Genomic DNA, 27,282 nt, shown 5'->3' on the forward strand with positions numbered 1-27,282 from the left:
ATAAAATTCCGAAAAATATATCGGGAAAATATTTTTATAGGCGCTTGATTGAAGGCGTCTATAAACGTTAAAATCTCTATTTTTAAATACGTAAGACATTTCCCCCATTTTTAAACCATTCTGCTCGCGTTTCCTTCGTCTGCCCCACCACGAGCTTGCCACCCCTGGAAAGGAAATTTAATTTCTGAACACGATTCAAAAATAAAATTCCGAAAAATATTTCGGGAAAATATTTTTATAGGCGCCTAATTGAAGGCGTTTATCAACGTTAAAATCTCTATTTATTTTTAAATACGTAAGACATTTACCCCATTTTTAAACCATTCTGCTCGCGTTTCCTTCGTCTGCCCCACCACGAGCTTGCCACCCCTGGAAAGGAAATTTAATTCTGAACACGATTCAAAAATAAAATTCCGAAAAATATTTCGGGAAAATATTTTTATAGGCGCCTAATTGAAGGCGTTTATCAACGTTAAAATCTCTATTTATTTTTAAATACGTAAGACATTTCCCCCATTTTTAAACCATTCTGCTCGCGTTTCCTTCGTCTGCCCCACCACGAGCTTGCCATCCCTGGAAAGGAAATTTAATTCTGAACACGATTCAAAAATAAAATTCCGAAAAATATTTCGGGAAAATATTTTTATAGGCGCCTAATTGAAGGCGTTTATCAACGTTAAAATCTCTATTTATTTTTAAATACGTAAGACATTTCCCCCATTTTTAAACCATTCTGCTCGCGTTTCCTTCGTCTGCCCCACCACGAGCTTGCCATCCCTGGAAAGGAAATTTAATTCTGAACACGATTCAAAAATAAAATTCCGAAAAATATTTCGGGAAAATATTTTTATAGACGGTCAATTGAAGGCGTCTATAAACGTTAAAATCTCTATTTGTTTTTAAATACGTAAGACATTTCTTCCATTTTTAAACCATTCTGCTCGCGTTTCCTTCGTCTGCCCCACCACGAGCTTGCCACCCCTGGAAAGGAAATTTAATTCTGAACACGATTCAAAAATAAAATTCCGAAAAATATATCGGGAAAATATTTTTATGGACGCTTAATTGAAGGCGTGCATATACGTTAAAAACTCTATTTATTTTTAAATACGTAAGACATTTCTTCCATTTTTAAACCATTCTGCTCGCGTTTCCTTCGTCTGCCCCACCACGAGCTTGCCACCCCTGGAAAGGAAATTTAATTCTGAACACGATTCAAAAATAAAATTCCGAAAAATATATCGGGAAAATATTTTTATAGGCGCTTGATTGAAGGCGTCTATAAACGTTAAAATCTCTATTTTTAAATACGTAAGACATTTCCCCCATTTTTAAACTATTCTGCTCGCGTTTCCTTCGTCTGCCCCACCACGAGCTTGCCACCCCTGGAAAGGAAATTTAATTCTGAACACGATTCAAAAATAAAATTCCGAAAAATATTTCGGGAAAATATTTTTATAGGCGCCTAATTGAAGGCGTTTATCAACGTTAAAATCTCTATTTATTTTTAAATACGTAAGACATTTCCCCCATTTTTAAACCATTCTGCTCGCGTTTCCTTCGTCTGCCCCACCACGAGCTTGCCATCCCTGGAAAGGAAATTTAATTCTGAACACGATTCAAAAATAAAATTCCGAAAAATATTTCGGGAAAATATTTTTATAGACGGTCAATTGAAGGCGTCTATAAACGTTAAAATCTCCAAAGATATTACCAACTGAGTAACTACAACAGTTGATATAGAGCTACCAGCACGTCAACGAACGGAAAAATATGGCTAAACGTTGAAAGGTTTAATATTTGCCTGAATAGTAAATCACGTAATAGGCTAAATGTCTGTACCTAGTGCTAGTTGCAACGCACGTTTATCTGATGAAAGTTCAGTTTGTTTTCTTTCTTTCTGACCATCACAACGAAAAAACAATATATATGTCAAACACAGCAGAGGTCTAGAAAAAGATAGAAGCGACAAAACGCGGACGTTATAAAGTGCATGATACCAAAGCAGAAAAATCAGTTTAAAATATGGCACCAGTCGCAACACCTTAATAAAATTTTTTATAATTTAAAAGAAAAAGAGAAGGAAAAAAGACCACCGGTAGTATTTTTTTAACAATTTAGATAAGTAAAAAAAAACACGACAAAAGGACAGTTGCTATGTTGATCGACCTTGGTGGGTTATCTAAAGTGTTGATGGTCCTGAGGGAAACACTGTTGATGCGTTTAGCTCATCACGAAAAGCAAGGTAGGCAAAGAAAATCCCTGAAAGAAATCCTACGACGGGCAAAGCCATTTCAGAACGAAACGCACCAGGCCTTGAAAGACTAACAAAAAACGATACAGTAGTGGTCACAGCGGTAAACCATAATCTCTTCGTGGGAAAATTGTAACATAAGATTCCCTGATTCGTTCGTCTGCATGTAATGACCGAAAAAGAAACACTCTTTTAAAACGTCTATTCAAAAAGTGTATTTCTGTAAAATTAGCCACCTGGCTGTCGAAATTGGGATGCAACGCCGTACACCACTAAAACTTGTCACTACAGAACAGATTACTTGGATAAAGACGGATATTTCGTCCAGCTGGCAAGCACTAAGCAAACAGTTAAATATGCCTCCAACTTTCAAGCAACCATTTTACGAATGACTAGAATAATTTGCGATATCTCAAACTCACGTAAACAGTAACTGTGACGCAATAATGAAAGACATTGTCACGCAATTCAAACAGGTGTTCAAAGGTGGTGATGCAATGTTTCATCAGGTCTTACGAACGATGGTGCAATATTTGGACATTTTCTAGCAATTTCCATGACGTAAGATGCCAGCTAGATTAAGTAGACCATAGCGGTTTTTATATGACGTTTGATTTGGTGAAAATTGTCTGTAACAAGTAGACAAAATTAAAACATCATAGAACATAATGATGCAATATTCTGTCCCTTCACATGGAGCTAAAAGAACGCAAATCTGGCTTTCAGCAAATGTAGCCTATCGTTCATTATTTGCAAATCGCAAATAGTTAGAAAAATGACTACGAACAGCTCTTATCAAACAGCATTTATTGTAGGTAGCCTAATGGATAAAAATTTTCAATATTTTAGAGTGCAGTGATGTACGCGCAATCCCGCGCATACAAAAATATTGACGCCGTCAGCGTAAACGCAAACGTTCGAAAAATCATACGCCGTATGCGTCAACGTAACTTGTAAAAAAATTTGGCGGTGTCAGCGCATACACTAGCGTAAACTAATTTCGTTTGCTAGGTGCCAAACATTCACACGGTATAAATCACTCGAAACAAACAAGTTTTATTTTGAATTTCCACAAAGATACAAAAGCATCTGAAAGTGTTCATCTGACATTTTGCTGTGTTTTGGTTTCAATGTGTCTTTGCCCATTGAAAACATTCTTTCAACTGCAGCGCTGGAAGGTATTGGCGTGTTGTAGCGAAAAAATACATTAAAAAGTATGCGTTGACGCTATGCGCTAAAAAACCGCGAAAACTTTATGGCGATAGCCTCAAGCGCAAACTATCCAAAAAACGTGGCCGCAAGCGTTAGCGTAAACAAAAAGTATACGCCGCAAGCAGTGACGTTCGGTGGCTTAAACCATTGGGAAAGCAACTTGGAAATATGTTGCAGCAAGGTAGTAGGCACGAGGGGCGTAACCGTCGGGCGAAGCCCGAAGGCATGTTGCCGAAGGCAACACTTCTAGCGGGGGGTCTGGGGGGCCTCCCCCAGAACATTTTGAAAAACACTTCCAATTTGGTGCGCTCTGAGAGCATTTCCAAAACAAAATCTTCGGACTTTCCCAGAGGATAAAGATTCAATCAATCAATCAAACTGGGACTAGTCTAGAATGTTGGCTGCTTTTTTAGACTGAGCACAAAAACTTATTGTCAATGTCATCTGTAAGCATTTACGACATGCATTGGACTGGTGCACTAGTAAAGAGCAAATAATTAGCCTATAAATTAAGCTAGTCCATTCTTGAAGAACACAAGTATGTTTGCTCTGAACTTGTGATGTCAGTCTATTGACCCAAAAGAATTTAAAAAACACTTGTGCTGTTTCAGTACTGGTTGGTTAATGTACTCTTTGGAATTGCATGTCTTATCGTAGAATCTATGTTTTTTTTGGTAAGAGAACCAGCTTTATTTTCAGCGTACTCAGTAGCCTATAGTTACAAGCCTGAAAATCACTCATGCGTAGAGGCTGTATTCCTTTCGCCTGAAACCAAAAGCAGCCGCTATGAGATACGCATTGACGTCACTGGGAAAGCAACTTTAACCATAACACCAGATAACACATCTGATTGGCTAAGCAGCTGGTGTCGTTTTGCAAAACGATTGAGGATTGGATAAAACGAAGGCGTTTTTCAATGTAGGGTAAGCAATTTTGAAAGTTGATTTCCCTGGAGCTTCAGTGATGGTTTCTGACAAAAACGTTTGCGTTAATTGGCATTTATAGGCAAGAAATGCGGTTTGGTGAGGACTTAGACTACTCACAAGCGTTACGAGTAATTCTAGTCACAAACACAGTAATTTTCAAGTTAAAATAGACTTGATAAAAATAATAAGAAGTTAAACCTAGAATTCAGTCATTATATTTTGCATAGTTTTCGCTCAGGTAAGCACTGCTTTCCTTGCTTTCCCTCACCGATCGTCACTGGCCGCAAGTATGCGGCGTATACGTACATCTCTGGTAGAGTGTAGACTAAAACCTGCCCAAGTAGGCCTATTGCTTTTCATGTCAGGTTAAAGGTTTATGCTTCTGGAGTGCCCCTCCAATCAAACGAGTCACGATCCACCACTGTTAGCCTATGTAGTTTTTGTCTTGCTAATGGTGTAGGCCTACTATGTTACCGTACATTGTAAGGTGCAGTATACGCACTAGCGTTGATAGTAGGATCCAGGGGGTACTTTTAGACCAGGGATGATTTTAGGGGTCAAAAACCTTTCCAGAAGTTGATTCTTTGAAAAGCAAAGTTACTAAAGCAAAAGTCTTGAATCTTTGAAAAAACCAGGTACCGGTATGGCAGAAGACCACAAACTTTGTATGTTACAGTCTTTTCTGAAATTCGCCTATTCGTTTCGCGTAGTCTAAACAACAAAACAAAAAATACTGCAGGCCTCAGTTACGTAGATTTCAAAATGCAATCTTGAAGGTTTCGTAATGTTTTGGTTTTGAACAATATCTATATAATCCAGAAATTGATTGCAGCAGTTGCAAATAAAAGTGCTCAATGTTTAAAAAACAGAGCTAATGTAAACCATTCTTTTTTTTCAACTACAAAAAGTTTGCGCTACCATTGGTTTCATGTACTGCAAGGTACAATCATCAGGCGCATACTTATTCAAATAGAATTTAAAATTCAAATTCTAATACCGGTAATTAAAATAATCTAAAATTCAAATAGAATTCAAATTCTATTTGAATAAGTATGCGCCTGATGATTGTACCTTGCAGTACATGAAACCAATGGTAGCGCAAACTTTTTGTAGTTGAAAAAAAATAATGGTTTTAAATATCTATTTGAATAAGACCTTCTGATGATCCGTTAGGTGAAACAATTTGTAAAGGCTTCAGATAGTAATAACTACATTTGATTTATAGATAACAATATCAATATATCTATAGATATCTATAGATATCCCTGGAACAATCTAAGTTTTATTTAGAATTCAGTGCGTGTGAGAGGTCTCGCAGACCTATTTGCTATTTTATTGTTAGGGCATATACACAAGGAAGACATCTGCAAACATATCTACAGTACGCGACACAAATACAAATGTACAAACATCACAATCAAGGCCGATTGCAAAAGTAATCTAGGCTAATTCCAAGTCATCTTCAAAAACAAGATTTGGAGTTGAAGAAGGTAGAACTTAGGCAAATGATAAAAATAACCGATGTCAAAATCGTTCAGACAATTAGCGATTGAATTCGATAAATCGTCGAAACTACTTCGCATCAACTTTATGCTCATGATTTTCTAAAAATTCCAAACTAATTTTCTGCAACATGAAAGTTGAGTTTCAATAAACAGGAGTGAAATCAATGAAGTCATTCCGCAAAACCGCAATCCAGGGATTCATAGTATAGGGATGACCAACTCGGCTGGATATCTGACAAGCGGAGTGTAAAAGTGTTGCCAAATATTTTTTAAATTTTTTTAAAAACTAATTTTTTGGCAAATTGTAAAGAGCAGTGGTCGCCCAAAGCCTTTTCGTTTATTTATGAGCAAGTTTTGGGTGACTACTATTTTAAAAATGCCAAAATAATATTTTTTCTAAAAATTAAAAAAATATCTGGCAACACTTTTACACTCCGCTTGTCAGATATCCAGCCGAGTTGGCGATCCCTATACTATGAATCCTTGCCGCAATCTTACATAAGATATCTCTGAAACATTTTTGTGCTTATGAAATATGGCATTAACACATTAAAGGGGTCCTAATTAATAAAATACTTTCTAATTTTTATAACTTATGAAACAATACTAGCAGGTGGGTTAAAGAAGTTGACCAGTGAACTACCTGCAATACCCGGTGGCTGCAATACAGTGCACCAATACGGAAACTTAGCAGTTCAGTTTGTTTTTATTCCTTGCTATCACGATAATAGTGTAGGCTATGTCATCGTTAGAAGTCAGACACTGGTTTTAAAATCACAATCTAAACGTAAGAAACTTGCATAATGCATATTGATTTGAACCTAAAAGAAGCATAAAAAATGCATGACATATTTTTTATGTTAATATTTATTATAAATTGCTAATCCTCAACACAACAAAAATAGCGTTGAGTGCAAATACAAACTCGCTCGTATTCACTGACATACTGCGCTACTATACTTTTATAAAAAAAAAAAAATTATGCAGTCGTCAATAGAAATTAATGTTATATAAAAAGGTTACCTGAAATAAGAAGAGTACCCGAATGCTTGCAACAGAGAAATTCCAACAAAATTTATTTTACATGACGACATGATGTTATGGTTATAACCTTAGGCATCATACCATATGCATTAAAAGTCTAAAATGACATTTTATGTCAGATTACAAAACGTTCAACCGTGAAAAGTATCACTCAACTCCGCAGCTCCGCAGTGGTGATCAAATTCGTTTTCTATACCAAGGTGATCCATTGCATACATATGACAATATTCCGACAATTTTTCAGTCAATATTGCGCAAAACATAAAATGTTCTGATATACTTCACCAAAAACATCGACACAAACAAATAGGTTATTCACGAATGGTCTTCCATGTATTAATCATATTTTCAGTTAAAATTTGTAAGCGCTCACACTGTGTGTAGTTCATTCAGTATAATAAAAGATGGCAACCCAAGGCTATGTTACCACACGACAAAGCAGAATTTGCAACGAATTTATTTGATCGAAAAACAAACACAACGCGTATGTGGCTTGATATTCTTTAATAAAAAGCGATGTAGCAATATGTATTATTTAATGTAAACTTCAAAACAGTACAGCGGCATAAAAGGAAGTTACTGTATGTAAAATGTTTTGCGCTTGAAAAGTACCCCAAACAATTGTTACCGTTGAATAAAAAATAGTAATATTGTACGAAAGCTACCTATTTTTTTATGATGCGTATTTCACGTTTTGCGACACGGCGGTCACGAACGTTTCTCAGAAAAAAGTATATACAGTTAAACAAGTATTTCACAGAACTGTCATTTACCATGAGAGAATGTATAACACAGTTAGGTTAATATTATTGAGAACTGAGGTAACACAAATGTAAAGTATTGATCATCAATCGCAATGCAAATAGGTCGTAATGTAGCTATTTTGTGAAACTGTTTACATCAAAAATATGTTGCTATTGGTTTGAAAATTCACATTTAATTACAAACCAACTCAACCTGTTCATAGTCTTACACCCCTACACAACGTGAGATACCTGGTTTCGTCACTAAAAACTGCATAAATGATAAACGGTCAACATGCAATACAAACATTACCCAGGGGAGAAAATTAGTAATGTGAATGACACAAATTACTTGGCGCGATAATTGACACCAGATTGAAGATCAAAACATAAAGTTTTGCCACACATCTGTGTTTAGGGTTGACGAGTTAAACATATTTTGAACAAGAATTACGTGATCATTGCAAAATTAGTGGCTGCAAAGTAGTGCTTTGTTTGCATTTCGTGTGTCTCTTATTAAAACAAACGGACTGCTAAGATAACACTGTGGCATAAACCTTCGAGTTTTGTGAAACCACATAATAATCGAAGATATAATTCACAGGTTGCTCTCTTGTATTTTTGATGGGCAGAAAACAAAATTAGGTCACTTCACATTTTTATGCGTTCAATGAAACGAGATACTAAGAAAAAACTGTCACCAGACATCATCGTTAGGAAAACAACTATGATGTCATTCAGGCTTCTTGTCATTTAACTAAAGCTGTAGTTCTCAACCAATGCGTTATAAATAGTCTTTCCGTGCACATGATATTACTCAGAGCGTCCAATAAGGGTTAATGCTAGTTCATCACAGCAATGATCAACTTTTTTCGCATGAATTAGATAGATCGCGTTAAGCGCAAAAAAGAAAGACAACTTGTATCATTTTTCTGAAGGTTACAAATTTAAGTTAAACTATAAGTTAAACTTTTAGTATCAAAGCAAATGTTATTTCTCAGCTAGCAAAGGGTACTCGTTTTGCAATGTTAAAGTGTAAACATAGTAACTTTTGCTAGATGGGTCTGTAGCACAAATAATTTTCAAACCTTGCTTTCTTTACAGTTCGAAAAAACAAAACAATAAAAAGTAACATTATTGCCACACAAAATAAACAACTGCAAAAATACAAATGGTTTGAACAGATTGAAAACAAGTTAGCTTCGACTTGTCCAGTATGAAAAAGTTAGAAAGTTGTGGATAGTTTTACGTGAAATTCCGATTGGGGAAGCAAACTGGAGCAAGCAACGTCCATACATATACCACAACAGCAGCCCAGGAAGTTGATATTTTCACCCACATGGCAGCTAGATTGCCTTGGGTCAGACTTACTTCCAAACTTTGGGGGGCCGTTGCTCCACTGCAGAATGAATAGAACTTCGTTATTATACACTTAAATCAATTCGCCAAAAAAGTATAGTACTTAATATGCATGGTGGAAAGATTTAAGCTACACTACATCAAGCATAACCACTAACCAGTGTATGCGTTACTCGAAGTGCTGCGCATTGTAGACTAATTCAGTCCAATTGTGCTATAGACCAGGGCTTCCCAAAGTGCGGGTCGCGACCCCTTGAGGAGTCGCGTAACGAACTTTAGGTGTCGCAGAAAGTATCCAAATTTTACACAAAGCACTGCATATTGACACGTATGTGCAAGATGCTGTGAAAGATATTAACTTTATTAAGAGTCATGCACTCAATAGGCTACCCGTATTTTGTAAATGTATATAGTGAAACATGAAATATAGGAGTTTAAAACCCTCTTTGCGGTATTGTAAACGTGGATTTCAAAACTGAAGCCAATACATTAAAAAGTTATTAGTGTTGAAAAACTAAGTCGTGACTTTTCCAAGGAAAAAAAGTTTAGACTTTGTCCGCCGTTTTTGTAAAGACGTTTTTGGAAAGGCTTTTCAAATTATGCTATTTGCCAGGTTTGCTTAAAAAGGGAACGAATTTAATTTGTTCTTCCAAGGAGAAAACCAGGGTTGTTGGTATTTTACCCGACCCAAAAAAAACCGGGTGGTTTTTTTTTGATAAAACCCACTTAAAAAAAACCCAAAAAACCCCATAAAAAAACCCAGAGCATCATATTTGTCCAGTTTTTATTAGAAAATTAAAAAAAGGAACAAAAACACTACAAGGCACTTAAAACAAACTTTAAATTAGGATGTGATTGTGAAGTAAATTTCCAATAATAAACTGAAAACGCAGTGGATATTGTACAGTACACAAAAATCAAGTAATGTCACTTTGTGTATACTACACTAAAACTCATTTATGCAAGAAGGTCTTATAGTTAAACTGGTGAAAGTACTACTCTACTGTAGTCTGTATATATGATGTGAAATGCAATTTAGGAGGCTATTTACCAATTACAGATTCTGGATTCTAATGCATGGCTGTTTCAGAGCATTTGCCTAAATGACCATTGGCCACGCAATCGCTCGATTGCTCATCCATTACTATATATAATATATATATAAATGATAAAAAATATTTAAACATGATGGCATAAATGCTCCTTGCCTTCAAATCTAAAGCAAATGATGCAATAATGTGATTTCTACCACGGTAGCATCAACTTGGTATAGAAATCAGTGGATGATGCAACATCCAACTTGATCTTGAAATTAATGGATGATGCAACATTCAAGCAACAACAGCCCTAGTGCATTACTTTATTGAGTTATGCAAGCATGTACTGTGAGTGAAAGGCACTTCATTCGTAAAAAGTAGTTTTGAGGTGAAATAAGCATGAATCTACCTTTTTTTGCATCTTTTTTTAAAAAAACCAATAAAACCCAAAAAAAAACGGGTTTTTCTCAACCCTGGAGAAAACGTCTATGTTTTATATTGAAATCTAAAGTTGGAGCGTTCATCAAAAAATTAAACATCTAGAAACAAAAGATTGAAAATGATTTATTTGAAATTCTCATTTAAGCTTACTAAAAAGTTTTTGGCTAACAATGGCGCGGAATCAAACGTTATTAAGCCTCTGGTTATCGACATTTGTCAAGACTGTTGAAAGAGTTTAAAAAGTATTTTCTTCTAAAATTAGACAATAACAATTTAGATTGGATCTAAAATCCATTTGCAATGCAAAAACAAAGTACCGAGCACCTCTCTTTCAAACCCCAGGAAAATTTTGCAGATCTATCTTTTGACTCTGAATTGTGGCTTGAATTTTCTGAAAAAAAGTTTCTCACTTTTTGGCTTAGCCTAACGTTAGAGCGGATATTCACCATTATATGGCTTAGCAGTAACCACACTCCTACCGTTTGTCTCCACGTATATGTGCGTGCCAGTGTTTTCAACGTTGTTAAATACTGTTCCAGCGTAATTAACATTGAAACCGCCTATTGACAAACATCGAGCGACGGCTGGACTTGCTTTGTAGCAGAGAGCAGTCGCACCCATCACACTGAATAAATGTGTTTACTTTTTGGTTTCGTTTCCAGCAGTAGTAAAGTAGGCTTCGAGTACAGATAGCTTGTTTTTAGTTTTCGTTTACATTAAGCCTTTCAATAAATATCACAAACGTATATTTCGCATTGTTTATCCTTTTAACTGTAAAGGGTCGCGGAAAATTTTAGGAGATTAAAAGAGGTCGCAAGCAAAAAAGTTTGGGAAGCCCTGCAGTATAGACTATAGAGTACCACGCACTGGCATAAACAAAATAAGATCACTACGATGACCACCATGTGCAAATTGTGCATTGATCACTATGAGAAGGAAAACTGCTCAACTATCACATTAAGCAAAGCTACATCGACAAACGTTGCTGATACACAAATGCATGGAAATTGGAAAGCAGTTTTTTTTTTTTTATGAAAGCAAATGAAAACACTTACTCGAACCAATTGGTAAGGGTTGCCATGACGTACAAAGTGGTAAGGAGAAAGATAAAATGGAAGAAGGCGTAAGAATAAGATACGTTCTCTTCATCATCATCCACTACTCTTTGGCCAGGATTGTCTTTTTCGTTGAAGACTAAACAAACACAGGAATATTCAGACTCGTTTAAAGGTAGCGTGAGAAAAAAATATTTTTTTGATGCAATATTTGTTTTTTCAAGCTGTTAAAAGTACAATATTGATTATGATTGCACTTTTAAATGTGCCACTAGAAGCATGAAATAAACCCTGCCTTGCAATTTATTTAATAGAAATAAAAAAAATACACGTTACTCAAAATATGTGCAGCATACGAGTACGACATATTGCAATATTGCTAAGGGATGCACGGTTACCTATGTCATCGGCTACGCACGTGGTCATATTTACGAAATGTTCCTTTAGAAATAGCTTATCGAAAAATTTAATATCAAATATATCTACGTTTCTATTTTCATGGTTCACTTTATGTTTTAGCTTTTTCAGCTTAATTGCAATAAAAACCATCATAAGCATAATGCGTTGCTTTGTGTCGTGGTTGAAGATTGAAGCCAATCTTGGTGTCTAAAGAGTTGAAGCCAATCTTGGTGTCCAAAGACACATTCAGCAAGCTCTTGAGCGGTGACAAACCAGCACCTTTCGAACGTCGTACCATGGCCCCAGCCAACAGACCATGCGGTAATAGCGAGTATTTTCAATATTTCACAATTCATTCGGTTATGAAGATTGTTTTAATATATTGTGACAACACTTTGCTCTCCCTGAGACATGAAGTCACTTGTGAGTAGTTTGGCAGTCACCTCAAATGTTACCGTTTTGTTGATAGCGAGTAGCTCGTAAATTAAGTAAATATTGACTTCGTCTTCTCCAGTATTAATGGTAAACACGCAGATGACAAAGTTGTTTGCAAAACATTTCCTGTTGTCGGTCTTGAGTGTTGTGGATGTAAGTTTTTGTACCAAATCTTACATTAACTCTAAATCTCAGTTTAGGCTGAAGCAGGTTACAACTGAGTATTTGTAATGTTGATACATCAAGTTATAAAGAACATAAGTCCTAATAATCGTGTTGCACACGACACAAAGTTACTGCTTTTCATCAACATTTAAAAATTGCAACTTTTGTTAGACCGGCCAGTTCTGAATCCCAGCCAGCAAACCAGTTGTTTTTACGTTGATGCAACGTTTGCGGACGTGTCTGGTAAAAAGTTTAGTCCAAAACAACACAAAACATAAAACTGTAAGGCAGTCGGAAAGGAACTCATAAAGAAATCATAACAACTAAAGGGAAAAAGAAAAACGAAAAAAGCCACGAATAATTACGATAAGGCTCCAAAATCTGAGATTTAAATTACAAGAAATTAAAGACCAAACAATGATTATAAACTAACATGGCGAGTTGGCGACCTATATACATTTACATTATACACAAGCCATTCCAACATGCAAGCTAGCTTTAAACTTGGCTGGACCCCCGTCTACTATGCTTGATAGTCGACAAAATCGCTAACATGAGTTAATAGTTTGAATAGTAATTGAAAAATATACTCTTTGTGTATCTTATGTTTGTGTGATTTTGGGTTACTTTCGCGCTCTTGTTACCATGCAAGTATTCAACTAGATTTTGGCATTTCTGCTGGAAATCTGAGGAGCATCTGACAACAGGGCAAGGTTAGCCATTGTTAAAGTAAAATCACTGGCTTTGCAGTAATTTGAGATTCAGTGATCATACTTTGGAAATTTGGTTTATCATTCATTAAGCAGCACCAGTTCTAATACATATAAGTACATTTAGCCTCGAGTTCAAAACCAAAATTACATCGGCCTCCGGTCATTATTATAGATTCGCATGTTGGAAAGGCCTATGCACATAGGTCGCTATGGAGAATAGCATGCACCTTCGTTCTACATGATTTCATATTTATAAGTTAGTCCTATACAAATCAAATCTGACGGCTGACTTCGGATGTATACTAGTGGCTCAATAAATCTATCAAGGCGCTTCTACGGCACTAAAACTTGGCTTCAAAACCTGGAAACTTTAAGTGCTTTGTCTCAGTCACTCACATAAGGACATATCGTTTCCTGTAAAATCAATTCACGTTTGACTCAGCTCACTACAAATGCTATTTACTGGCATGAAGATCACTACAAGTCCAAAACAACGTATGTTACTTGCTGATACACAAACCAATACAGATGAACATAATCTGACTTCATAAATAACTTCAACTTTGCGTACCGTACGTAATTCTTCATAATTATCTTACAACAAAAACATAATGCGCGTACTGACCAATACCGGTGGTTTCATGAGCAAATTACGGCGGCTACTTGTATATAATTTTTTTCTATCATTTACTACCAAGACAGCAAATCAGTCATTTTTTAAACGTCATTTAAAAAACGACTAATTTGTTGTATGGGTGGCAAGTTGAATCACGGCAACGTTTGGTAAATTATTTCACGTCAAGGAAACCAAGCAAATTATTTTGAACACATCACGCTGTTACCTATCACTTCAGCATTCGTGTCCTCAAACACTGAAAATAAAAAAGAAATTTCAACAGGATTTGAGAAAATCATTGCAAAATGGACAGAATGTTCAATTAGTTTTGCAACAAAACTTCCAACTTTGTTACAGACTCTCTACCCTTGCATGTAGTCAAAGACAGCCATCGTTCCTATTTATGAAACCAGTCAGATCTGGTACCACAATCAAGGACGATTATTCAAGCGATGACAACGACTCTCGGCTTTGTTGTTAAAATATCCGTTAACTTTCATTTTTACGATGAATAATATACAAACGCTGTACTTTTCAATGTGAAGACAAAATTAACTTCAATACATGCATGAGACATGATGAGAGTGTTATTTTCTGTTGAGAAAAAGGTTTTTAAAGTGTTACATACAAATTTCTTGATTCTCGAATTGTGTTGAATAGAGAAGCTAAGTTAAAACAACAATGATCATAAAAAAGCGCCACCTTCATCATCACCAACGCCATCGTAGCAACAACAGCATAGAGCAGGCTCGTCCGGAGTCGCTCTTCCTTTCGTGGTCAATCGCCGATGTTCTGAAGCAGATGTTGTCCGGAGACTGCAAGAAAAGTAGCATTTGAAGTCAGGAAGAATGACATTTCGTTTACCTTTCAGTACACCGTTGCTCTGATGCCTTTTAAAACAGCGCAGAAAGCAAAGCCACACGCACAATTGAGAATGGAAGCACATGACGTGAAAAGCTTAATTCCTTTAGTAAGTGCGTTCTTAGTTGAAACTTTAATCACGTGTTACACTTACAGACAGCAGTTTTAAATGCAAAGTTAAAGCATATTCGAACTGACATTTAAGCAAAGCATTTGTAGTAATTGGACGGCAAAAGAAGTGACTTTTTAATTAACAAACTATGACAGCTTAACAACTGTACGATGTACGTCTAACTCTTTTGGAAAATATTGATTAAAATTTTGCATGTTATCGATTTCTTGCACACGCGGCCATATCCAGCCAGCAAAACTTACTATTTTTTACAATAATAGAAAAAATACAACTTTTGATGGCTGGATAGAGATTAAACGCTGTACATATAAAGCCATGGTTTAAGCAGCTCAATACTGCTTAAACTAATGAGAGAAATCAAGGGTATAGTCTAAGGGGCGCCACTCCGAAATCGACGACATGTTATGCCAAAGACACAGCCACATGCTCTTGAGCGGTGTCGTACCGCGCCCTATTAAACGTCGAACCACGGCTCTCACCACTCGGCTATGCAGCCAGAAAGCCACGGTAAAGAAATGTCAAACATGAAAATATAAAACTTGAGTTTTTTATGATATTCTTCACTTGATATTCTTCGCCTCGCAAAGTAAACCAGTAATAACAACACTTACGAGACATAGCATACAACGATAAAGACAATAATGAGTCCAGTGATGATGGAGATGGTATTGGAAGTGCTGTCCTGCCTGCCTTGAAAGCATGAAACCATTTGCATTTGGTTAACAGGAGGTTCCACAGAAGTATTTCGAAATATTCCTAAAGTAAAATCAAGTAAGTGTTGATTGTCGAATTTAAAGAAGCAAACAGATATTGCCGACGTAAATAAATAGTGTAACTTTAATAATAGTGATGCAAAAAGACATATTTTTGTTCACGTTGAATTAATGTACAACATCTTTTTGTTTCAAAAGTACGAAAAATACGACTCTCTACCCTTGCATGAAGTCAAAGACAGCCATCGTTCCTATTTATGAAACCAGTCAGATCTGGTAGTTCTGGTACCGGTACGGTACCACAATCAAGGACGATTACATGACTTTGTGGATAGGATAAACTTTCAAGCAGACTTTATCCAAATAGCAACTACACGTATCCGACCTTAGACAATGGCTGTTGGCTACGACTCCAACATAATAATAATGCTAGTTTTATATAGCGCTGTATCCATCGCACAATGCGTTGCTCCTCAGCGCTTTCAAAGCAGACAGTGTCAATGCATCCGTATAGAAACGCAACTGAGTACATTTATACCCGACTCCATTCCATTGCTCAGTGCCAAGTAGGAATTAGATTCAGTAACATTTTTAAAAAGTCTTTGGTACAACCCAACAGGGTGTCGAACCCAGGGCCGTTGACAGGATTTCTCGGGCCCGGTACCAATTTATTTTTCGGGCCCCCTTCATCGACAATATTATAAATATAAAGGTTGTGTACAAACTTTTATTGATGTGCTGTAAAAATGAGGATGACACATGCCGTTCAAAGTAGAAAATTAAGAGGAATATCATTTATATCTTCTCAAAGATTTGTTGTACCGTATCCACGAATTTCCCCAACTGTGCAATTACGCATTAGGGATTTCTTCATAAACTGCAAAATCCTTGCTCTCAATCACGATCTTCGTTGATATGTTTAAAATTGTTGGAGTTTTCGGCTGAAATTAATTCTTTGTAAAGTAGAGTAGCCGTAGGAGAGTAAAACATTTTAGAGGGGCGAACACAATTTGCCCAAATTTTGTCTTTGCGTATATTATGTTCAAAAATACAAAATTACTCACAATCTCTGAGAGTCATCAACTTGGCCATGTACGAAACACAAGAAAAAACCTACAACAGCAAAACAAGGCTGAACTTACTTTAAGTTACGTTCATAGACCTGTCTGTGTCCCAATTAAATAAACCATCAAATTAAAACATTCTTGTGTATCACAAAAAAATATACAGCACGGTATATTAAGCCTAACTGGATTCAAAAAAATTTGAACTGAGACTTCACCAATAACTGGATAACAATAACTGCTGAATATTCATGTCACCAGATTATATGAAAATCTCCAGCCCAACTTCAATAAAAGGCCTGACCAAAAGTAGCTCAATCTTTTCAATTCAAAGATAGTCCAAAGACTCAATGTTTATAAATTTGCATTGAAAAAAACTAAAATGACAATCCGTTTACTTATCAAACCAGTAACATTACATACGGTACTTAATCCATGCTGCTTAAAATCCTACAACCTGAAAAGAATTTGAAAATTTACCATGTTATGTGCATCAAACTTCCACCTTTGAACAAAACTAATTTTGATACCAAAAATATTGACAATGAAATCATAGTCAATGCTTTTTCAGAAGATCATTACAAAGATACTCTTACTTCACAATGAAGCAGCTAGGCCTACTCAAATCACAAGCACTGAGAAAAATGACTCCCAGTCTCCCGGATAATAACTTCAAACTCAATCATTGCCACAAAATACAGACCACATTACCAAAACATGACACAAAAATAGCACTGTTTACATTGCCTGGTATATTAACTGCATGAATTGGATGACAAAGCAACATAACATGTATCTTTATATTTGATTGTTATTGCTTTAATACTGTGTCATAGATAGTAAATAGCTGAGCATATGAACCCTGGAACTGGCAAAGACAAACAGCAGTTTATACTAAAACATTCAATATAGAAAACAGTTAAACCATAGCTCACAAAAACATGAAATTAAATACCGGAAAATTCACAAGTTGTTTTCATTTAATATACTTTTTCACTTTGTGCATAACTATAGTTAGTGGCCGGGATCAATGCTCACAAAAGTGGTGTATATGTGGGGTCTGCTACTATTCGGTGAGTTCTTAACTTCTAACCCCTAACCGTAACCCCTAACCCTAAAACGGCAATGATAATTAGGCTACGGTACCCGATAATTTAAAAAATAAAAATAAAAAATCCCCCGTTAAGAGATCGGACTCACCGAATCGGACTAACCGAATCGGACTCACCGAAACGGGCCATTTCGGTATATGTGACCTCACAACTGTTGATTATTAAAGTTTATAACAAATGCTTATTTTGTTTGACCATATCTAAAAATGATAAGCTATCTTTGTAGTATTTAAGTCAAGTTTTACGAGCACAGCATAACTCATGGTAAAATTGACTTATCCAATAATTGGATGTTTTTGCCCAAATATTTTTACAAACAACTAGGCCTACATTAGTGGGATATAGAGAAAAACAAAAACTTCATGAGCTTACCAGAACCCAGCAAGGTTTCAAAATTCTACCAATGAAGGAATGTAGGCTAGTGTGATATTCTAATGAACATCTGTAATAAGCTTATCTCAGCTTGTCGAAGCATTATTTTCTGCAAATATTGAATCGAAACTTAACATTCTGCCCAAATTTTAGTACCAAATGTAAAAGTTTTCAAAATTGTCGATACTCTGTTTTACATTCAAAGCAAAATGTTTTTTATACAAAATGCAACACTACAAACAATAAAGTTAGTAAACTGGTAGAATGTTGAAAACTTATGGTAAGAATTGATTTGTCCAAATAACTAGATATTTTTTCCCAAATGATTTTTATAATCAACTACATTAGTAGGATATTGAGAAAAAACAAAAAACTTCATAAAGTTACCAGTACCCAGTAGGCTTTTAAATCTTACCCATGAAGAAATGCAGCCTACATGTTAGTGAATATCAGTAATAAGCTTACCTTATGATAAGATTGATTTGCCCAAATAACTGGACATTTTTGCCCCAACTTGGGACTTTTTTTTCAGCGGGCGAGCGACTGCCCCCCATCTCCTACGGCCATGTGATGTAGATGCAAGTAGCTAGAAGTGATTACCACCAAAAAAATATATATATTCAGAATTAAAGAGTGGGTGAACATAAATATTTCGTGCTTTTGAAAAAAAAAATTGTGGTTAGGGAAATCACTATACCCGAAAGGAGGCCCGGTACTTCACCATCTGACGGCTGTTTTAACCTTTGATGGCAATTCCTTTTTAAGGTCTTGATAATATTTGAAGTCGCGGGGAATCTTTTAAATCCGGGCCCCCTAAATATTCCGGGCCCGGGTCCAAAAGTACCACCTAGACCCCCCTGTCAACGCCACTGGTCGAACCCATACCGATTCAGAGGCGGACGCACTAACAACTAAACCACCGAGCCGGTTAACATGAACAATAAACATAAACAAATAGAACAGTGGTTCTCAACTGGGGGTCCGCGGACCCCTTGGGGTCCGCGAAGCGATTTCAGGGGGTCCGTGAAAGCTTGCGAGTTTGCAGCATGATTGATAAATTACAAAATGTAAAAATTGGTTGGTTGTGCTTTATTTGTGTATTAGGCTACCGTGATTTTCAAACTGTACTTCCCAACGAACCGGTGCGATGTCCTTTGAAAGTTCAAAGGTTTGGTTTCTAACTAAAAAAATATCATATAAATGAATTAATTTTTTAATAAGGCTATGTTCAACTTAATTTTTTTGAGACAGTAGTCTATTGGTCAATGCTTAACTTAAAAATGCAAACGTTGGTCAGCAGTCTATCACCACTCACAGTTTTGCGATGACAAAGATTATAACGAATTAATATTGATTAGAAACGAAAAAAGGAAGAAATTGTTTGTAACGTCGCAAAATTCTATTGGTTTTTGATAAAATTTATAGAAAAACATCAAATCAACATAATTATAGATTATATAGCCTACTGATTTTTGATGTGCCAACATAAAGCTCATAACATAATTTCTCTAATGTCATCAATAGTCGTAAGTGTGTCGCGAGTTCACCAAATTCTTTTAAGTGTGTCGTTTCTAAACTCATAAAACATTTGATTCCATTATAATTACAGGAAAAGCGATATACCAAAATTTCAGATAAAATTTTTTTGGGGGTCCGCGACCGCTTCGAAGGTACCAAAAGGGGTCCGCCAAAACAAAAAGGTTGAGAACCACTGAAATAGAAGGTGAAACAATCTTACGCTGCTCTCCGGGGTTACTTGCCACTGCAGAGTACGTTAAAAAGCTGGCGTAAAGTGCAACCACGGAGGACTGGAGGAGACCGGAGTGTGCTTGATCTAGGGAAGACAACATAGAACTGATGATGAATACTTACCGTTCAAAAGTTGACATTTATTTGCCGGTTGAAAAAGTTTGAAAGTGATTTTGGAAAACCAATTAATCAACTCTTTTTTGCAATGATTCAATAATCGCCACCTTTAGACGTTGAATTAATGTAAAAACAGAATGATTTACTGGCTAGTCAGTGCTTCTAACAAGCCACAGTTGGTCTTAGTGCAAATCTAGAAGTTGATAGTAAACAGGTTGCGCACCCTTTCAAAGTTGTGAAAAATTAGTATATAAGCTACTGTGTTTATACTGTTTAAATTCTCCTGAGGAAATCCCCGCACATAACAAGCTAATTCTTCGCATCATTTTAACCGGAAATGCAACATTAAAATGCAACATCAACCTGCAGGCACAATGGCACATGTATGTCTCATCTAAAACCGTAATGAAACTACGAGAATTGACTGAAAATTGCCAATTTTGCAAACATTTCATTGGCGTTATTTTGCATCTAACTGGTGTAAAATATATTATGAACTGCGACATAGCGCGCTTTTGTAAAGTTGAATATAATGCAGAATTTTATAGATATTCTTACTTATTTTAAAGCGAACATGTACATTTTACATATAATCGTATTTTAAACAATAAATGCTATTAATACAGTTCTACAAAAAGTGCTACTGGATTAAATTACAATTTAAATTGCCTTATTGCTATTCTACTAATCATGTGACGAACATGAAAATATAACTTGCAGTCCACCAGAGTTTCAATTATATTTAACTCACCTGTAGAAATAAACATGACTCATAATTAAAAATAGCATTAATATTAAGAAAAAACGTCAACGCGGTCATGTACAGCAAACTCATTAAAACAATTGTGAAAAATATTGATCCAGAATTCGATGTAAAATTACTATTTTAACTTGTTGTGCCGGTATCGCAGATTTAAAGTATGAACAAGCTTACGTTTTTGAATTTCAGGCGCTATGGAAATAACTGAAAAGATGATGGCGAGCGACCAGTTGACACCAACAAAGACTTTGTTAAGAGTGCAGCCTTCTGAGTCCGTATAAAAAGCAATGGTGAGAGAAAAACCCGTGATTGCTGCAGCGTACATGACGAGAGTGAAAAACGCCAAACCTATGAAAGATGAAAACAATGTCCAATATTAACGTCCCATATTAATATGTCCTAACCACTCTTAAACATCTTTATGCAGCTTTGCTCGCTGTGCCATTATTAAGCAAAACATACAACGCTAATTGATCAAGCAATTAAATGAGGTAGCTGATCTTAACCTGGTCTTAAGCGTTGTAGTGAATACGTCAAAATGAAAACAATAAAAAAAACGTTGTTCACACCAGCAAACCAGCATTTGTTGTCATCAGCTCCAGACAACCAGCTGGCATTCCAAGTGTGCGCGAAATCAACCAGCAAAATAAGTTGGAGTAAGATGAAGATTATACCACCAGTCATCCCGATGTAAGCCCAAACCTAAAAAAAATCAAGACTGATTAAGCGAAAAAATTTGATTGACATTATGACAACAACTTATTTTTCGATATAAATTTTGTTAAATTGCTGCCTTTTGCTACTTGCAGCCAAACAACGCACATAGCGTAACAATCATTGCTAACATCATTTAATACGGTCATACATACATTGCCCATACCAAAGACAATTTGTTAAACATTACGAAGAAACGGCCTTTAAATTATAACCACTCAACCGGTTATTCCTTATCCATATTTAACTAATACTTAAAACTGAGTGCATACCGTGAGAGTTGTAGATTGATACATACTGTCAACGAAGACAGGATTACAACTAAAATAACAAATTACAAAACCGATAGCACATTGACATTGTGAATGTGAAAGCTGTACCTTTACAAATGTTGCTGAATCTGGAATGAAAAACGCACCAGCGCATAAACCTGCCAGGGCTAAGAATTTGAGAAACCAAAATCTAAAAACGTAAAAAAAAACACCAGGAAAATAACTTTTTAAGCGCAGAGTGTGTTAAGCGAGCATTCGATTAGCGATAGATAAACTGAACAGAAAATGTGACATTAAATGTAAAAAAGACTGCTAAGAATGCCGTCACTTGGATTTCAAACTCAAATCATCAAGCATACCGTAGTGATAACATAAAATGATGATTTCATGAGCTACATTAACTTAAAATATAAATAAAGATATCTTAATTGCAATGCAATACTATGTGAAAAAAGTACACAGCATGTATTTAATCTATTTTGTGATTATGTATTCATAAATGAACAACTTTTATATATATAGATTGTATAAAGTACTACCTAAACCGTTCCTTAAAACCATAAAAGCTATCCAGGTATTTCATCCACTAACGGCTAACTAACATTGTCACTACTCATCACACCAAAACCCGGACAACTAACTTCTCATACTTTCAGCAGCTTTCAATTAAAAACTAAATTTATTGAAATAAGTGGTGTTCAAAAACAAACTTCATACCCATTCTGTAATTTGGCACGCCATTCTTTTGAACTAGAGACTCCAACGGTAAATACCATCAATACAAAGAAAAAGCAAGCTGCACCAAACATGATATTATATACAGCTTCAACACCAACCAACTTCGAACAGTGTTTGCCAGCATTAATTGCACTGCACAGGTCTTCATAAAACCATAACTGAAAATAATGTATGAGTGTGTTGTCTACATATATACAGTAGTGCTTAAACACCTTATAATTGGATACTCGCCTTGCATACGATCTACAGTACACGTTGTATGAGAGAATGATCTCACAATGTGCAGAGCTACAGTGGAAACTACACCGTTATCAAGCACAACAAAAACGTTGGTAGATAACAATCCTATATTGACGTCTACCTACGGTACATTCTACAAGCGGAATGGCCCGTTTCGGTGAGTCCGATCCCTTAATGGGGGATTTTTTCAATTTTTTTTTTAAATTATTGGGTACCGTAGCCTAGTTATCATTGCCGTTTTAGGGTTAGGGGTTAGAGGTTAGGAACTCACCGAATAATAGCAGACCCTTCTACAAGTGTCTAAATTTTTAAATTTTTATTAATATTAAAATTATTAAATTTTAAATTTATGTATATTATAATATAAATTAAATTTCTTTGAATGTGTTCAGAATGACTTTAACACCAAGATGATTTTTAGGTAAGAATGTTATATTTTCAAAAACAAATGTAGCTCCTAAAAACTTACGTTTTGGACGCTTTCTTGTACATTAGATGACAGCATAACACAGCATACTGCTGTAACAATGACTAAAAAAAACATGTACATGATGCGTGTGCCAGTTGATGTTTTGATGCTGGGTAGACATGAACAGCACAAAGAACATGCTGCAGATCCACAGCAACAGGCAAGCTGAAAACATTGACTCCATTACAGAAGCGTAGTTTATGCTAGAAAACTTTGCACATTCATAAATTTTGCTTTTACCCTTTTGCTGCTAACCAACATCACACCACTTCAATAATTTGTTGAAAAAAAATCTGAATACCTTCTTAAAGTAACATGTGGCTGTGCTCATTGCTTATGAAAATACAAATGGTTTTGACACATGCACAAAGCCTCACAACTGACAGCGAAAGCCAATTACAGTCAAAAACTGTAATTGGGTTCATTGAAATACTTCTACAAGCAGGTTAGTCTTCTTTTTTTTGTCATGAGAATCTTTAATATGAAAAAAAATAGATCAAGCAACATGTTGTAGACCTAAACACAATTCAGTAAGTTCAAGCATTGAATGGAATTGACGGCTCTCATGGCATTGTTTTATGCATGTTGATAATACCTTATTTGACTAACATTACAGTTGGAGCAGGACTAAAACATAATTACTTCAACCAATAGTTCAACGTAACTTTCAAGAATAGTAAAATCAGTAAAACGTCCTCACCTGCCCAGCAAGACAAGCAATACACATTGTAACAGCTTGATCCAGAAAACCAACGTATATATATATATACACTGTAACACTGTTTTGCACCACCTAACCTAATGAACAATATACCTAAATAAACATTATAAAAATCAATACAAAAATCTGCATTAAAATTAAGTCTAAAATTCAATATACCGTAGGCTAGTTCTCTATTTTGAAATAGAATAATCACATGCCTTGCCACCATGGTAACTTATTTTCACAAATGTGCATTCATGAATTCAAATGCAAAGCTCTATCAACACAGAAAACTAAAACCTTGTATAAAGCCAAAATTACAACTATTTGTATATACTGTAGTAGCTTACTGGTGGATAGATGAATATTTTTGATCATTAAGAATGAACATAATTCTTTTTACAATTCTTTTTTTTTTTTTTTTAAGGAAAGGTTTAGTCATCACTTGAAAAACTGAACACAAGAAGTTAACACAATGATTACTGACTGTTGTCTTCTTAAACAATTGTGCAGTAAACATACGACTTACTTAGCTCCATGCAATCACACAACCTATCAAAATATCCTAGTTTTTCCTAAAAAAAATGTCAAAATCTCAACAACACGCATGAGAGCAAGGATTATTCTTCTTACAACACAATAACACCAAATAAACATTGATTAAGAACATCAATATTATGTTTTGGTGACATGTTTCAATTTGACATCGGCTGCTTCACACAACATGATTAGGAACACACATGTATACATACAATATGACAGTCAATCAAACTAAAATTTGACACATTGACAAGACGATATATAATATATTATATATAATATAACATATATGATATATATATTACTGTACGGTACTGTATTTGCTAAGTATCAAATAATTAGAGACCTGGCGGAGTGTTCTTTGTACTAGCCTACTGCAACCATAAAAAATTATACCACACAGAACACATAAAACTACATATAGCCTAACAATAACACCACATTTTCATACAGCATAAACTGATCAATGAAAATGATAATGCAAAACAATTCAATCAACAACTTTTGATTGACTTGGAACAAAAAAAATATATAAAATAAATTTAATGAACTTTCAGAATGAATTCAATCAAACAGTGAGATTAAAGGGACACAAAGCTCTGACCATTGTTCTTCAACTAAAAGTTTATGCAAATCTGATGTAGAATCAATTTCATGCCATGTAGCATAATCTGATTTGAGGAGAGGCCTTCTGTTACCGGTATCTTCACTTGTTTTTTCAGTTCCAAGTGTATCAACTGTAGCAAGCACATTCAGACAAAGGCCATCTTTCACTGATACTGAATTTCCTTCATGTTCAACTCCCAATAAACCAATAATTCTAGGCATCCAAACTTTGCTATTTTTATGTACAAAACAAGTATCAACAACACGATGCAAAGAATTAAGAACAGTTTCATGTAACTGCAAACAAGAAACGGGAAGATGTTGAACATTTTTTGCACCTTTGCACATCAACACTGAAGACGAAGATTCAGTAGCTACATTTAGCACCAGCACAGTTTGCACACACATTTTTTCATATGAAATAATTCTAGGAAGAATTTTTAATTGTTTTGCAGTAGGATGAGATTTGTGTTTTGTGTAATAATCTTTAGCATGCTTAATGGCCCTTAATATATCATGGCAACGTAATCGCATAGACCCAATGTCATTACACCACTGTGCCTGTAAAGACTCTTTATCAGCTTCACTTGCAGTTTTGAGTGTTCCTCCAGTTACTTTTCCTGCAAAAAAGAAACGAATCCACATTGCTCTGTTTTCTTCTACACAAATTAATCCAGTCGGTTGAAAGTGTAATCCTGCTTCTTCTAAAACTTCACGTTTCACTGCACTTTCCAATGTTTCATTTGGTTCAACTCTTCCAGCAGGAAGATACCAAGCTCCTCTGCATGATGGCTTTGCTTCTTGGATCAGCAGTATCTCATCATTTTCATTTATTAAAACAGCACCAACAATGTAACAAACAGTCTGACCAAGCACAACTGATGGAGAGGGACCATCCTCATTAATGTTGATTGTTTTCGATGAAGCAGATGTGCCAGAATTACAGTTTAATATGTTAACAATTTCATCACACATAATCTTTTCAGTTTTAGTGTCTTATAAATGTACATAAACCTAGCTACAGATTAAACAAGAAAAGCGTTTTCAAGATTGTCTGGGTAAAACAAGAATAGCCTAAAGACGCTTTTGAGTATGGTTGCCAGGTGGCTTAAAATTCAGACAGAAAATGACAAATTAGCCTAATTTGAAGCTAAGCAGAGGCTATGTCTACTATGAAAATATCCCTTTTCTTCTTATAAAGTCTTCATTTTATAGCATGTGCCTATAAAATTAAGTCAATTTGTCGTTTTCTGTTCAAATTTTAGGCCAAACCTGGCAACCATGAGGAACCAACAGCTCAGAAGTTCTGAGCTGTGTGGAACCGAGGTCCAATGCAATCTTGCATAAACAGATTATTGTCCAGTCATGCGAGTTGACCCAAAAAGCAACAAGTTATGAAGCTATTACAGCCAGCCTTTCTTTGTTGTTGAAAAGAACCACAACTTTATGCTCAAGTGTCTAGGGCACCATAGCCTCAATTAGGCTAGCACTACCAGTCTACCATACACGGGTCTGCTACTATTCGGTGAGAGCCCTATTCGGTGATTTTTTTGAATTTTTTTTTGAAAATTATCGGGTATCGTAGCCTAATTAAAACCCCTAACCCCAAAACCCCAAACCCCCTAACCTCAAACCCAAAAACCCAAACCCCAAAAAAAACGAAAACTCCCAAAAAACCCAAAACCCCCAAAAAAAACCAAAAACCCAAACCCCCAAAAAAAACCAAAACTCCCAAAAAACCCAAAACCCCCAAAAAACCCAAAAACCAAAACCCCAAAAACCCAAACCCCCAAAAAAACCCAAAACCCCAAAAAAAACCAAAACCCCCAAAAAAAACCAAAAATCCCAAAAACCAAAACCCCCAAAAACCCAAACCCCCAAACCCTATAACGGCAATGATAATTAGGCTACGGCGCGCAATAATTAAAAAAAAAAAACTCACCGAATAGGGCTCTCACCGAAAAAGGCTCTCACCGAATAAGGAACTCACCGAATCGGACTCACTGAATCGGACTCACCGAATCGGGCCATTCCGACCATACACATGGTAACCATAGCCATTGTACTTTTACAATACAATACTTTTGTATGGTTTCTTAATTGTACTATGATATAGATATGATGTATTTTGCAGTGTAGTACCATGCTTGATATGATTAGGGAATGAGATGAAAAGGAATAGAAAGCATATTTTGCAATTTCTCTGTCGTACATG

General features: G+C 35.7%; 2 protein-coding genes across 3 annotated transcripts; both read right to left on the bottom strand.

The window, feature by feature from the left end:
* Positions 1-5,695: 5,695 nt before the first annotated feature.
* LOC145771747 (serine incorporator 5-like) lies at positions 5,696-24,033 on the bottom strand. 2 transcript variants are annotated; one of them, XM_082583479.1, is made up of 12 exons: positions 23,919-24,033; positions 23,219-23,383; positions 22,489-22,667; positions 21,880-21,961; positions 21,355-21,487; positions 20,960-21,133; positions 19,898-19,993; positions 15,510-15,654; positions 14,607-14,719; positions 14,131-14,160; positions 11,577-11,715; positions 5,696-9,083 (listed from the first exon to the last, which is right to left on the bottom strand). In XM_082583479.1, exons 1-12 carry the CDS (start codon positions 23,943-23,945, stop codon positions 8,930-8,932), a joined length of 1,437 nt encoding a protein of 478 aa, XP_082439605.1. In that variant the 5' UTR covers positions 23,946-24,033; the 3' UTR covers positions 5,696-8,929. The 2 variants fall into 2 exon arrangements, with proteins under 2 accessions (XP_082439605.1, XP_082439606.1); XM_082583480.1 differs by lacking the exon at positions 14,131-14,160.
* On the bottom strand, positions 24,033-26,079 carry LOC145771749 (8-oxo-dGDP phosphatase NUDT18-like). The gene has a single exon (XM_082583481.1). The coding sequence runs from the start codon at positions 26,040-26,042 to the stop codon at positions 25,026-25,028; it is 1,017 nt and encodes a 338-aa protein (XP_082439607.1). The 5' UTR covers positions 26,043-26,079; the 3' UTR covers positions 24,033-25,025.
* Between the last annotated feature and the right edge of the window lie 1,203 nt (positions 26,080-27,282).

Source organism: Aplidium turbinatum, chromosome 6 (assembly GCF_918807975.1).
Source record: "Aplidium turbinatum chromosome 6, kaAplTurb1.1, whole genome shotgun sequence".
NCBI lineage: Eukaryota > Metazoa > Chordata > Ascidiacea > Aplousobranchia > Polyclinidae > Aplidium > Aplidium turbinatum.

Excerpts from the sequence above, each read along its gene's own strand:
- LOC145771747 (XM_082583479.1), bottom strand. The coding sequence starts at position 23,945 with ATGTGTATTGCTTGTCTTGCTGGGCAG. Across the intron at positions 21,134-21,354 it reads CAACAAATGCTGGTTTGCTG|GTTTGGCGTTTTTCACTCTC; the intron begins GTGTGAACAACG and ends CATCTTTCATAG. Across the intron at positions 19,994-20,959 it reads AGCGCCTGAAATTCAAAAAC|ATCAAGCACACTCCGGTCTC; the intron begins GTAAGCTTGTTC and ends TGTCTTCCCTAG.
- LOC145771749 (XM_082583481.1), bottom strand. The coding sequence starts at position 26,042 with ATGTGTGATGAAATTGTTAACATATTAAACTGTAATTCTGGCACATCT.